At 40.2% G+C, this 13,504-nt stretch overlaps 1 protein-coding gene across 1 annotated transcript in view; it reads left to right on the top strand.

Moving 5' to 3' along the window:
• CHRNA5 (cholinergic receptor nicotinic alpha 5 subunit) overlaps positions 1-13,504 on the top strand; it is a 30,419-nt gene that overhangs the window by 13,663 nt on the left and 3,252 nt on the right. The window contains exons 2-5 of the mRNA XM_019983860.2: positions 1,863-2,014; positions 6,308-6,352; positions 7,992-8,101; positions 10,016-10,847. Coding sequence (XP_019839419.2) covers positions 1,863-2,014; positions 6,308-6,352; positions 7,992-8,101; positions 10,016-10,847 — 1,139 coding nt within the window. The remainder of the gene's footprint in view (positions 1-1,862; positions 2,015-6,307; positions 6,353-7,991; positions 8,102-10,015; positions 10,848-13,504) is intronic.

Here is a 13,504-nt window from a genome sequence, read left to right on the forward strand (position 1 = left end):
GGAACTTCCCTCAACAGCATTTCTGGACACAAACCTCATGGTTCTGAAAAGTCTCTCAGAAATTCAGTGCCTGGCATAGATGTTTTCACTATACACATGATATACATGACCATCCAATATTTACCCAATCCCATCAGAGTGTTATCGCTGTCTTTTAAACAACCTTAAAGTTTTGGTGTTTCAGAGACTATAACATTTTAAAATAGAATTAGAATAGGAGAAACTGGTCAATAATGCTATTTTAACTTTAACCTCTGAAATTAACAGCTTTTAAACATTACAGAGAATGACTCCTTCGTGTATAATATTCTAATTGAATTGCAGTAGCTCCAATAGTGTGCATTTCAGCAGGAGACTTTTACAGAGGCGTGGCACAAACTTATGGTATTTATAGGTTAAATCAAAGATCTTAAATAGCCTAGGGAAGCAAGACATAAACTCTGAAGACTGAGCTGCTCTATTAATTAAGGAATAGGCAGTGAGAGAAAATCAGAGGATGGATTTCCTCTAGCTAAAATAACTAGATACTTTTTAATAGCTCTACATAGAAAACATGGTCTCTCATAACAAAAAGAGATTTTGTGAAAGTGCTAATTTTCTGTCAAATCATTTTTTCAGGTTAGAGAAAGATCAACACTAGCTACTCCAAACCTGCAATATATACTTTATGATAAATAAGCCATTGACATTTTGTTTTAAATAAGTGTTTTTTCTTTGTAAAATCATGAGTTTTGAGTAAATATCATCCTTGAATTTCACGGATTCCACATTTCCTAACAGATACACTCCAGTGTCCATAAAACACTAAAAACCCATTTCTTTAAAGAGACATATTTAAACTCAGTAGAAGTGTAAACATTACTATGATCCATAAATCTAATTAATCTTTGGCTATGGCATCTCACACTTTTAAAATTTTGTCTTTTTTTTTAAGTCTTGAACCCTAAGGTAATTGTATACAATGTGTAGCAAAGATATGACAAAGCTGAATAATTTACTCAATATTTTTGTGTCCGTATATATTAAATGCATGTAAATTAAAGCATGCAGTTCATGGGGTCTCAAGGAGTTGGATACGATATAGTGACTGAACAACACCACAAATTAAAGCACGTTTATTTTGTATTTATGCTGCATGCTAAGTTGCTTAGTCGTATCGGACTCTTTGCAACCAAGTGGACTATAGCCTGCCAGGCTCCTTTGTCCATGGGTTTCTGCAGGCAAGAATACTGGAGTGGGTTGCCATTTCCTTTTCCAGGGATCTTCCAGACTCAGGGATTGAAGCACGTCTCTTATGTCTTCTGCATTGGCAGGTGGGTTCTTTACCACTGGCACCAGTTTACCAATACATTTTAATACATCTGTTTTCTAGGTTTGGAATTTTATGACAAGCAACCCCCCAGCCCTGGTAATTTAAAAGCTTTTGTTACTTAGATTTTAAATTACTCTGTGTTAAGTACTGAATGCTTCTTATGGAACTCAGCATATTTCCATGTGAATAATCTGATTTAACTAAGAAATATATCTGAGCCAGAGTGTCCCTCCTGGATCACAAACATTTATATTAATATTTTATATTAAAATCTCCTATGTCAATAGCCTAAATAATACTTTGTTGTTGTTCAGTCGCTCAGTCGTGTCCAACTCTTTGTGACCCCATGGACTGCAGCATGCAGGCTTCCCTGTCCTTCACTATCTCCCAGAGTTTGCTCAAACTCATGTCCTTTGAGTCGATGATGCCATCCAACCATCTCATCCTCTGTCGCCCCCTTTGGTTCATTCGTAACGCTGAACTTTTTAAAAGTCTATGTGTTTCGTGGGTGAGAAGCCAATCCACTAACTTCTAAAAATTTGTTGTACAGGATTAGCTGAACCATCCGTTGTTGCCAAACACGAAGATAGTTTGTTTAAGGATTTATTTCAAGACTACGAAAGATGGGTTCGTCCTGTGGAACACCTGAATGACAGAATAAAAATAAAGTTCGGCCTCGCAATATCTCAGTTAGTGGATGTGGTAGGTGTGCACGTCATTATGTATTCGTCTCACACAGGTTTATGCAGAGCGTCTTGTGCACGCAAGCCCGTGCCAGGCCACAGAGATAACGGGTGAATGAACACGGCCGTTGTCCTCAAGGAGCTCACCAGGGAAAAACAATGATTACACCGCAGACACAGGAATACTGTATGTTTATGTAATCTGGTAGAGTTTAGAAATCATTTTATCTCATTTGGTGATTAAAATAGGCCTATTCTTAATAAATTCGAAGTGATTAAATATTTTATATGGAAGTTTCTCCTTAAATGTGTTTTAAAAATATGACCAAAAGATCAAAATTTTAAAAGAAAAAATCCAAGAGTTAGAGTTGTAGATTTTTAGAACCAAAAAGGATCTCAACAGATTATTGCTTCAGTATCACACTTACAACGTTTCTGAGATCGTTTCATGTGAGATTTACCAGGAAGTAAATTCTCTTCATAAACTTGTTTTTGTTGTCAAGAGATTCTTTCTATTTTAAACTAAAAGGTTCACACTAATTTTCAAACTAGTTTCTTCTTGTTCTGATCATATTAATCAATATTTCCCTGTTGTGTTCCCAGAATAGTTGACAAGTATGTGTGTGTGTGTGTGTTGGTGTGTATAATGTAAGTGTGCCTTTATTTTCTGATTATAGAAGCAGTGCATAGTTTTTGGAAAGAGTTTTGAAAGTTCAAAAAAATACAAATAAGAAAACAAAAATTGACTGTAATTCTACCACCCAGAGGTGACCACTGGTCATGTTTTGTTGTATTTCTTGCCAGTTTTTTCTTTATGAGTATGTTATAAAATTGTGATATTATTTTAGATATAATTTTGATTACTACTTTTTCCCCTATTGTTATGTGATGAACATTTTTTATGTTAATACATAATCTTTAAATTAATTTTTAATGGCTATATTTAATTTATAATTTATTTTAAACATTCTTTTATAATAGCAGAAACTTTTGTAAAATTGTTCCCAATTTTTCCTATTATAAATGACAATGATGAATATATTTGTACATAATAAGCAAGGAAGGTGGTGAATCAAAAGATATACAGTTTTTGAAGTCTGTTGATTAATATAGGTCACCTCATTCCTTCCAGAAAGATCAATCAATATGGATTCTGTGCTTGATCCTTTGCAGGGCAATCCAGGGAGATTTTAAATATAAATTAAAAATAGGGAAGTAGGATGTAGTTACTAGGACTTGCTTTCAACCTTTCTTTCCAGTTGGGATCGTGAGCATGTAAATGGAGTAAGGGTAGAACACTGCAGTACTAAAGCGTGATGTCACAGAAATCTGGCTATTCAGATCTTGGTGACTGAGACTATCAAAGAAGGCAGAGTGCTTGAGCTGGCCTTGTGCTAAGCATAGGATCTGGCACGCAGAGAAGAAAGCACTTTAATAACAAGGAACAGTATGATTACGTAAGTGATGCTAAGCCTTTTTGTTGAGCGGTTCAGATCAGTGGTGTGACTGGACAGGAGAGGAGGTGGCGAGTGATACCTGGCTGCCACCGTGCCTTTGCTCCCGCCGTCGCTGTTTGGGGGACTTTCCTTCTCAGCACAAGCCATTTTTCCTGCAAGGCCAAATTCGTCTGTCAGACTCTGAAATCCAAACTTCTGAAGACAGTCTCTCCTCTGATCCAGTTACACTGACTGGCACTCATGTGCTGCCTCCTCACTAAGGCAGAGTGAGCCTTAGTCCTTGTGTCTCTTCTAACATGGTGTCTGGCACAGAGTAAATGCTGAGTGAATGAGAGATCTGATGGGTAACAGACATGGTAAAAGCAGAACTTTAGGAAGATTAATACAAATACATGGCTTTGAGGAGGGAAAGATTAGAAGCTTGAGAGGCAAGTTAGAAGACCACATATAAGAAGGAACAGGACTTGACCACTGAGTATGGGGGGAGGCGTCTGATTCTGAAGCCTGGATGGTTAGAAGGGTAACCAATTGGAAAGTAAAACCTAGTTGTGATGGAGGCAGGACAGAGAAGATGATGGATTTGCTTTTGCTATGAGGCCATCATGGTGCATTCAAAAGAAAATGTTGGCGAGGCCCCTGGAAGGTCAAGTCTGGGTCTGAAGTGAGAGACAAGGCTGAGGATGTCATTTTGGAATTACTGGCCTAGGGGTGATTGTTAAAAGCTTTGAATTGGTGCGTTTTTAAAGCAGAGAGAGCAGGAGCCTGATCCTTCAAAAACATTCATAGAAAGTGGGTGGGTTAGCCAAGCAGAGAAGTTGAGGAAGGGTGGCCTCTTAAGAGAAGAGCCCAGAAAATGTACAGTCATGGCAGTGGGAGGGTAGGGGGGCTGTAGTGAAGGAAGATGAGGGCCAAGGGTCCTGGACATTGAGACCAGAATTTCACTGAATTGCTTCTCAGTAGGTTTATGTTCCTTTCCATCGCTGAAGTCTTTGCCCTGCAACCTTGTGGTCATGTTTAGTGGCTCTGGAAGTTTCCTCAGATTCCCGTTCCATTGTGTTCTCGCTCTCTTTTTAAAACCTCAGTGTTGGCTTGTTTGGATTTTATTTTTATGGTCAGGTTAAAATCAATCTACTAATCCTAAAACTTTTCTGCTTTGCTTATGAGTATTAACATTTCATTTATTTGTGGTTTCTTCCTGAGTGTCATCTTACACTTTTCTTTCCTCAGTTGCATCCTCCACTGGGTTAAACACACGACAGATGCTCGAGAGACACTTGAGATTGAAATAAGCTATATCCCCTGAGTCAATGGCTACTTCCACATCTTTTGAGGCAGTTGTGAATTTATGGATTATTCTTTTATCTATGTTACTGTTGAAGATACTAAGTACTGACTAGGTCCTACCTCACAGGGTAAAATTGATGTGTGTTCACATTTTCTGGGGAAATGGTCTATAATTTTCATCAGAGTCTCACAGATGACCTACTGGCATGCAGCATGCCTATTATGTGTTTACCAAAACTCCCCTAATTTTTGATGCCTCTGTTTAGAACTTCTGCCTGAAAGGCATATTCTAATAGAGGGCTCAGCAGTTATTCTGGATGGTGTGTGACTTTGGGGTGGGCAGTAGAGCTGGTGGTGTAGGGTTTAAATTTGGGAGTTTTGAGTTCTAGAGTAGATTTTACCCACAAACTGGTGGTGTGATTTTAAGCAAGTTTCCATTGGGCCAGTTTCCACGTTTGCAAAATGAAGGGATTATGATAGAAAAAATCTCTAGTTCCTTTCCAGCGCTAGTATTTTAATCGAGGAAAATTGCTCTTTGGAAAACACACCATAAGCGGGATGGTCATGCTGTTTCCTAGGACCCATTCTCCATGTAGGGACTAACAGCTGCCTTTGTGCCTAGGGGTATGCTTTTTTCTGTCCTGCTCCTTTCTCCTAGGACTTTCATGTGTTGTTTGGATGGGATAGGCAATGGGGATACTCTAGTCACCTAAGCTATTTATACCCCATCCTGTTTCCCCAACTGTAGCGACTGCCTTGGCTTCTGTGGGTCTCTGTGCTCTGAGCATTGTATCCTATACAAGGTCCGTTTGTGGTTGATGACCATGATGATCTTTTAGTGGTGCAGTTGGCTCTATGACATTTCAGTAAAATTTAATGGAAGAGCTGCCACTTTAATTAGGCCTTGAAAATTCAGTGAAGGACTGGCATAAGCAAAGATGAGACAATAGGAAGGTCTAAGTGGCAAGGACCCCTGGTTCTCTAGAAAAGTCGGATGTAAAAGCTTTATGAATTTAACATCCAAGTCTCTGACCTCCATACTTTTTCTACATAACAGCTCCATAGAGAGATTGACATTTGTGCCTTTGCAGAAGCAAATGACAAGTTATAGCCCCTCAAGAATGCATACACTGTATCTCACCAATTGTAGGATGTACATTTCCCCACGTTTTAGTACTTCTGAAATCAAGATGTCTTATAATTAACGACAGCTTACAATTCATTATCAGCCTTTTTCTTTCTTCCTTAGTGCTAAGTACATAAAATAATGCTGTGCTTCTTCGATTGCATCTTAGATTTAAGGAAATGTAGTCTTTGAGACTATTAACGTTAAATGGGAAAATGCCAATGGTGGCCTTTATGGCAGGTTATCTGAAATACAGAGTATGTTGGAAGGAATAATGTGAGATTAGGCTGGAAAAAAAGATCCTGCTTTTCTAGAGAACCGGATTGATGAACAGAATGTACTATTCTATAGAGAGGAGTGCTTATATAAAATCTGATAAAATTCTTAAAGAATTATCATTTCTGTAATTGAAATAATCAACCTTTTAAATTTTTTTATTTTATAGGATGAGAAAAATCAGTTAATGACAACCAATGTCTGGTTGAAACAGGTATGTATTGAATTTGAAGGGCCATGTAACTGTTAACTGGTGCCATTGTTATTACAGAGTTTGTAGCACAGAAGGGACATGAATATTTGGTCTCGGTGGACAAGCAGGAGGCAGAAAAGTGAGGTAGATGGAGTCTTGTATTCATGCAGTTAATACTGAGTGCCTAGCATTTGGCAGGCACTGTTCTGGGCACTGGGGAAGCAGCAGTGAACAAAACAGACAGAAGTCTAGCCCTCAAGGAACGTCATTCCAATGGGGGGCAGTGGGATAAATAGGAAGTTGTATAGTACTTTTCAAGCTGATAAGCTTGGAGAAAAATACTGAAAAGGCAGACAGGAAGTGTTGGGGACTGGACTTTTAAATTGGATGGCAGGAGAAGTGCCACTGAGAAGGTAAGATTTGAACAAAGACTTGAAGAAGAAGCAAGCCATGCAAGTATCTGGGGGAGGAGTGTCCAGGCAGAGGGACACAAACGTGCAAAGGCCCTGAGGTTGGAAGGTGCCTGGTGTGTTGAGGGAGTAGCAAAGAAGCCAGCTGCTAGGGGTGAGTGGCCATGGGATGGGAGTGGGAGATGAGGTCAGTGAAGCTACCAGAGGCCGATGGGTACTCCTAGCATAGGTTATGAGTAGTGGCTTCTAGGCCACTGTAGGATTTTGGTTTTTACTCTGAGTGAGATGGGAGCAGGCAAGAATGTGATGATTTATTTTTATTTTCATTGTCCCTTTTATATAAAGGAGTTTTTCTTTCTGTTTCTGGACCGTCATATGTGCCCAAGTGCTGTTGAGCGCTTCCCTTTGTTTGTTCTTTATTACCCCTGATTTTATTTATCTTTGATTGCACTGGGTCTTCATTACTGCGCACAGGCTTTCTCTAGTTGCAGAGAGCGGGGGCTACTCTTTGTTGCGGTGCACAGACCCATTGTCATGGCATCTCTTGTTGTGGAGCATGGGCTCTGGGGCACGGGGCTTCAGTGGTTATGGTGCAGGGGTTTAGTTGCCCTGCAGAATATGGAATCTTCCCAGGCCAGAGATGGAACCCATGTCCCCTGCATTGGTAGGTGGACTCTTAACCACTGGATTACCAGGGAAGTCCTGTCCCTGATTTTTAATACTTACTACCAGTTCTCTAGCCCCAAACTCTTTAAAGGCGTATGTGCTTTCCTTGGGGTGCAAGTCTTTACCTGATCACAGAATTATTACGATGTGGAGATGGGATGGTGTGTTTAACTATGTGGAATGTGTCATAAATCTGTCTGCTCTTTGCATGGCCTAGTCCAGCTAAGTCAATGACAAAACGGCTAGAAAAGAGAATGTTTTCCTTGAACCTGGACCTTTGCCTGGCCTGGACCAGGCTGTAGCTCCTGGGTATGGTTAGCTGGTAGAAGAGGTGTCGAGCAGAGCAATGAACGCACCCAGCTCTGGTCCTCACCTGTCTCATGAGGGCCATAGTTACAGCCACCTCAAGAGGGGACAGGGCTGTCCCCCAGTGCCCATAAGAAGGATGTGGAGGTGAGTTTTCTCTGCTGGGAGTAGAGGTGACTTCGTGTCTAAAATATCTGAGTTTGGCAAAAAGAGTAGAGTTTTCACTGTTTTTGGCTATTGCTTTTATTGAAATTGATTCAGGTTTCTTTGTTTTAAAGGAGTGGATAGATGTGAAGTTGAGATGGAACCCTGATGACTACGGTGGAATAAAACTTATACGTGTCCCTTCAGACTCTCTCTGGACTCCAGATATCGTTTTGTTTGATAAGTAAGTTATAGTCAAAATACCATTTTATGTTTTCTTAATAAAGAAATCATATCACCATTAGGCACCAGTATTTTTTTTTTATTCCCTTTGAACATTGTTTGCCTACGTAAAGTCCCATGACTTAATCTTGTGTTCTTTTGTTTCATGAGCCTACAAATATGTTCTGTGGATTCTCTCCATTTTTCTTGTGAATTATTTTCTGATCATAAAAGTGTCCTTGGATTTTAAAAATTTGTAATCCATTTGGAAAGTCCAGGAAGGTATGAAGAAGTTGGGGGAAACATAATCAGTCCCGTGAGCCCACCACATGGAGCCAGCCACAGCTGCTGGCTTACCTGCACAGTGAGCTTACTCTGCCTGGCAGTGCGCTCAGTGCCGTGCGTGCTTTAGCCATCTGAGTCTCAAGATAACCTCACGAACTAGGGATGACTACATTTATGTGCCAGATGAGAAAATGGAGGCCAAGGGTAGTTATGTTTTGTCTAAGATCACAGCTCACATGTGGTGGTGGGGGTGGAGGTGTTCATAGTAAAGCAGCCTGACATTCCTGTTTACCTCCTATTTTCAAGCCTACATATTTGCTGACTGCCTTCCAGATTTTTTGGTATTATTTTTTTTAAATAGTTAAGGTCATACTTTATGTTTAAATGCGCATCCTTTTAATTTGCTTAGATGTTTAGATGTTTGCTTGATGTTTCAATAATTTGGAAAATTATGTTGTCATAATTTTCCCACAGTGAGGAATGTTGGGTTGATTATTAGCTCGTATTAATGAGTATTCTACCTAAATGTGTTTCAATTATGGTTTTTGACTTAGGGGAGAGGGTATTTCTGGATGCCAGTTTCATTTTTTTCTAGGACCAACCACTCCAGGACACTGGGGAATCTGTGCTCATCCTAATGTACTTTATCTTATTTGCAAAAAGGCATTGGCTTGAGGACAGAGCAAAGGCTGAGCAAAAATGTTTCTCACTTTTCAAACCTTTACCTCCATGCTTTTCAACATGGAAGGAGTGAACGGAGCTGCAAGGTAGCATGATGCAGCTTCCTGAAGCATCATTTTACTCGAAGTCACTGCAGTTTTATATTTAACATGGATATATTGCAGAGGAGCGTGCAAAAGCTACATGAATTTTAACATAGAGAACAATAAAGATAGCTCATGTTGGTGGTGGTGTTTCCCGCTAGACTTCTCCAGTGTGTGAGTTCACGTGGTAACAGACTTCGAGAGGGACAGCTGTTTTCCAGGGCTCTGCCCAGCTTGGGACTGTTGTTCTTTCCCCATGACTGTAGGAAGTGTCCAGTATCTGTCATGGAGGGGGACAATCACTGGAGGGAGTGGGTCTAGGAATATGGATTCAGGTTCTGGCTCTATGCATGTCCACTGTTATAAACAGCCTAGTTATATTTTGTGTGTGCATGCATGCTAAGTCGCTTCAGTCGTGTCTGACTCTTTGCGACCCCATGGACTGTAGCCCCCCAGGCTCCCCTGTCCGTGAGATTTTCCAGGCAAGAATGCTGGAGTGGGTCACCATTTCCTTCCCCAGGGGAATCTTCCTGACCCAGAGCTCAAACCCGTGTCTCTTGCATCTCCTGCATTGGTTTTTTACCACTAGCGCCAATTACCTTTTGTGTGTAATCAAAGTGAAATCATTTCAACTACATGAATCTCTAGATTCTGTAAATACAGATCTGTTGGTCCTGGAGTAGACATGGAAACAGTGGTTCGACTTCAGTAGAGTTAGATATTTAAGGACTCTAGATTCCCCTACATGTTGTAGGTATATCTCAAGTGTAATAATTTTAAGAATATTTCATGCTATAATGTAAGCTTTCTTATAGACATTAGGCTTGTAAAACATACGCCCGGGTTGTTCACTCTCTGCCTTGTTACTGTGTGTGTGTGTATTTCAGTGCAGATGGACGTTTTGAAGGGGCCAGTACCAAAACCGTCGTCAGGTACGACGGCACGGTGACCTGGACTCCACCGGCAAACTACAAAAGTTCATGTACCATCGACGTCACATTTTTCCCATTTGATCTCCAAAACTGTTCCATGAAATTTGGGTCTTGGACTTACGATGGATCACAGGTTGATATAATTTTGGAGGACCAAGATGTAGACAAGAGAGATTTTTTTGATAATGGAGAATGGGAAATTGTCAGCGCAACAGGGAGCAAAGGAAACAGAACCGACAGCTGTTGCTGGTATCCTTACATCACTTACTCGTTTGTAATTAAGCGTCTGCCTCTCTTTTATACCTTGTTCCTCATTATACCCTGTATTGGGCTCTCATTTTTAACTGTACTTGTCTTCTATCTTCCTTCAAATGAAGGTGAAAAGATCTGTCTCTGCACTTCAGTACTTGTGTCTCTGACTGTCTTCCTTCTCGTTATTGAAGAGATCATACCCTCATCTTCCAAAGTCATACCTCTGATTGGAGAGTACCTGGTGTTCACGATGATTTTTGTGACACTGTCTATCATGGTCACTGTCTTTGCCATCAACATTCATCACCGTTCTTCCTCAACGCACGACGCTATGGCTCCGTGGGTCCGCAAGATATTTCTTCACAAGCTACCGAAACTGCTTTGCATGCGAAGTCACGTAGACAGGTACTTCAGTCAGAAGGAGGAAGCTCGGAGCAGCCGTGGACCCAGATCTTCTATAAACGCCCTGGAAGCTGCACTGGATTCCGTTCGCTATATCACAAGACACGTCATGAAGGAGACCGATGTCCGTGAGGTCTGTGACCACATGTATTTACAAATCCATGTCTGTTTTGATTCAAAGTCAGGCCCCTGGCATGACCCTTAAGACTAAGTATAGATTGAGGGCCAGAGATATTTACAGACTGTTTTGTAAAAGACTGTTACTAAAATTTCAGTGAAAACATCTGCAAAATGTGGCATATACACAAATCTCACATCTCCTTTTCCCCCATTCGCATCTTGGATGACTTTTTTTATTGGAGGATAATTACTTTACAATATTGTGCTGGTTTCTGCCATATATCAACATGAATCAGCCGCAGGTACACATATGTCCCCTCCCTCTTGAACCTCCCTCCCATCTCCCACCCCATCCCACCCCTCCAGGTTGTCACGGAGCACTGGGCTGAGCTCCCGGTGTCACACAGCAGATTCCCACTGGCTCTCTATTTTACATACGGTGTGTATATGCTTCCATGCTACTCTGTCAATTCGCCCCACCCTCCCCTTCCCACACCATGTCCACAAGTCTGTTCCTGAAGTCTGTGCTGGAATGCTTTTAGTAACGCTGTGTGATTCTGGTGTTCTGTTTTTCTTTTTTTTTCCTTTTTTTTATTTTTTTGGTGTTCTGTTTTTCTAAGGCATAGTTAGCTTTGGCTAACAGGATTAACTGTTTGAATTTGATCTTCAGTAACTTTGTTTCTGAATTCTATGGTCATCTGCAGGCACAACTGCATTGTAATTTATCAAAAGTGAATTTAGTTTTTTAAAGAATGACTCTAATGTAGGCTTTATAAATACACCCAAGATATTTTTCTAGAATCCTCTTGTTGTTCGCTTACAAGAGAATGTTAGTGAACTTAACAGCAATAATGTCTCAGGTGTTATGCATTATACATCAGATATATGTCTAGTATTTAATAATATGCTTAATTCCTTAAAAACAAAATTTGCTCCAAACATTGTTATAGAAAAATAACTCACTAGGTCCTTATTTAATTTTTAAAATGCAAGAATTAAACTATGAATACATTTTATTAATGTGTTATTGAACTGGTGTTCTTTTCAAAATATTTCAGTCTTGTCACTATTCTTTATTTCTCTTGTGTAATATTTTTAAAGGTATGACTATAATAACAATTTTTTATAATTGAATTTACTTTTAATAGTTGCATTAAAATTATATGAATTTTCTCACAGGTACAGAAAACAAACTAGAGGTTACCAGTGGTGAAAGGGAAAAAGGGGGCAAGGCAGGCCAGGGGATTAAGAGGTACAGGTTACTATATGTAAAAATGCTATCAGGATATATTGTACAGCACAGGAAATATTTTTTTAAATGTGTATCTTTTTGGCTGTGCCAGGTCTTCATTACTTTCTTAGTTTCGGAGAGCAGGGGTGCTCTTTGTTGTGGAGCACAGGCTCCAGGGCATGCTGCCTCAGTAGCTGTGGAGCATGGGCTTGGTTGCTCCTCAGAAAGTGAATCTTCCCGGACTGGGGATTGAACCCCTGTCCCCTGCATCAGCAGACGGATTCCTATCCACTGTGCCACCAGAGAAGTCCCTAGCTGATATTTTACAATAACTTAAATGGAGTATAATCTATAAAAATTTTGAATGACTATTGTACACCTGAAACTAATATTATATTGTAAATAAAAAGAAAATAAAATAGTACCTAACATAAAATATGTATATGAATTCTAATCTCGAAAACTTTGTTAAATGGAAAAATTTCTAGCAGGTGTGGTAAGCAGATGGAATTAATCTGGTAAAATACCAGCCCTCTCCGTCAAAGGGACATTGATATATGTTTCTAATAAACTTTAAAAAAAATTTTACTCTAGTTGATTTACAATGTTGTATTAATCTATAAACTTTTAATACTTGTGAAACATAAAGTTTCTATTTGATGTAAGTATCTAGTTAAATTAGTTTATAAGGTGAAGCCATCAAAGGAGTCTTAAAAAATACAGATATTAGGTAATAGTATGGATTGAGATAGGATTTATTTATTTGGCCAATCAGTGCAGCATGGGGGACCTTAAATCCCCGACCAGGACTCAAACCCACACTCCCTGCATTGGAAGTTCAGAGTCTTCACCACTGGACCACCAGGGAAGTCCCTCGACTGTATTTAATGAGTGTCTGCAAAGTGTTGTACAGCAGGGTCAGGGCACCTTCCATGAGACCAGTAAAGGGGGTTTATTTTCAAGGAAAAAACTTGAAAGTAGAGAAGCTGTAGGGTTTTATAATCCTCTAAATTTTACATTATCCTGAAACTTCGGTGCACAGTTCCTATAGAAGACTCTGTGCTTCATAGCAGGGGCTAAGGAAGCCCATGGTCAAGGACATGGCCTGTTGAGTAGGACCCTCTGGTGCTCAGGGCCTGGTCTCAGCCTGCGCTTTCCTTGAGGTCACTCACACCTGCTGAGCCAGCTCTCTGCTTGGGCTGCAAAAACGGGGAGGGAATGCGCTCTCTGCTGGCAGATCTGAACTCATGTTATTGTTGTTCGGTTGCTAAGTCATGTCTGACTCTTGGTGACTCCATGGACTGCAGAATGCCAGGCTCCTCTGTCCTCCACTATCTCCTGGAGTTTGCTCAAATTCATGTCCATTGAGTTGGTGATGCCATCCAATCATCTCATCCTCTGCCATCCCCTTCTCCTTTTGCCTTTAGTCTTTCCCAGTA

This window comes from Bos indicus, chromosome 21 (genome assembly GCF_029378745.1).
Source record: "Bos indicus isolate NIAB-ARS_2022 breed Sahiwal x Tharparkar chromosome 21, NIAB-ARS_B.indTharparkar_mat_pri_1.0, whole genome shotgun sequence".
NCBI classification, from domain to species: Eukaryota; Metazoa; Chordata; class Mammalia; order Artiodactyla; family Bovidae; genus Bos; species Bos indicus.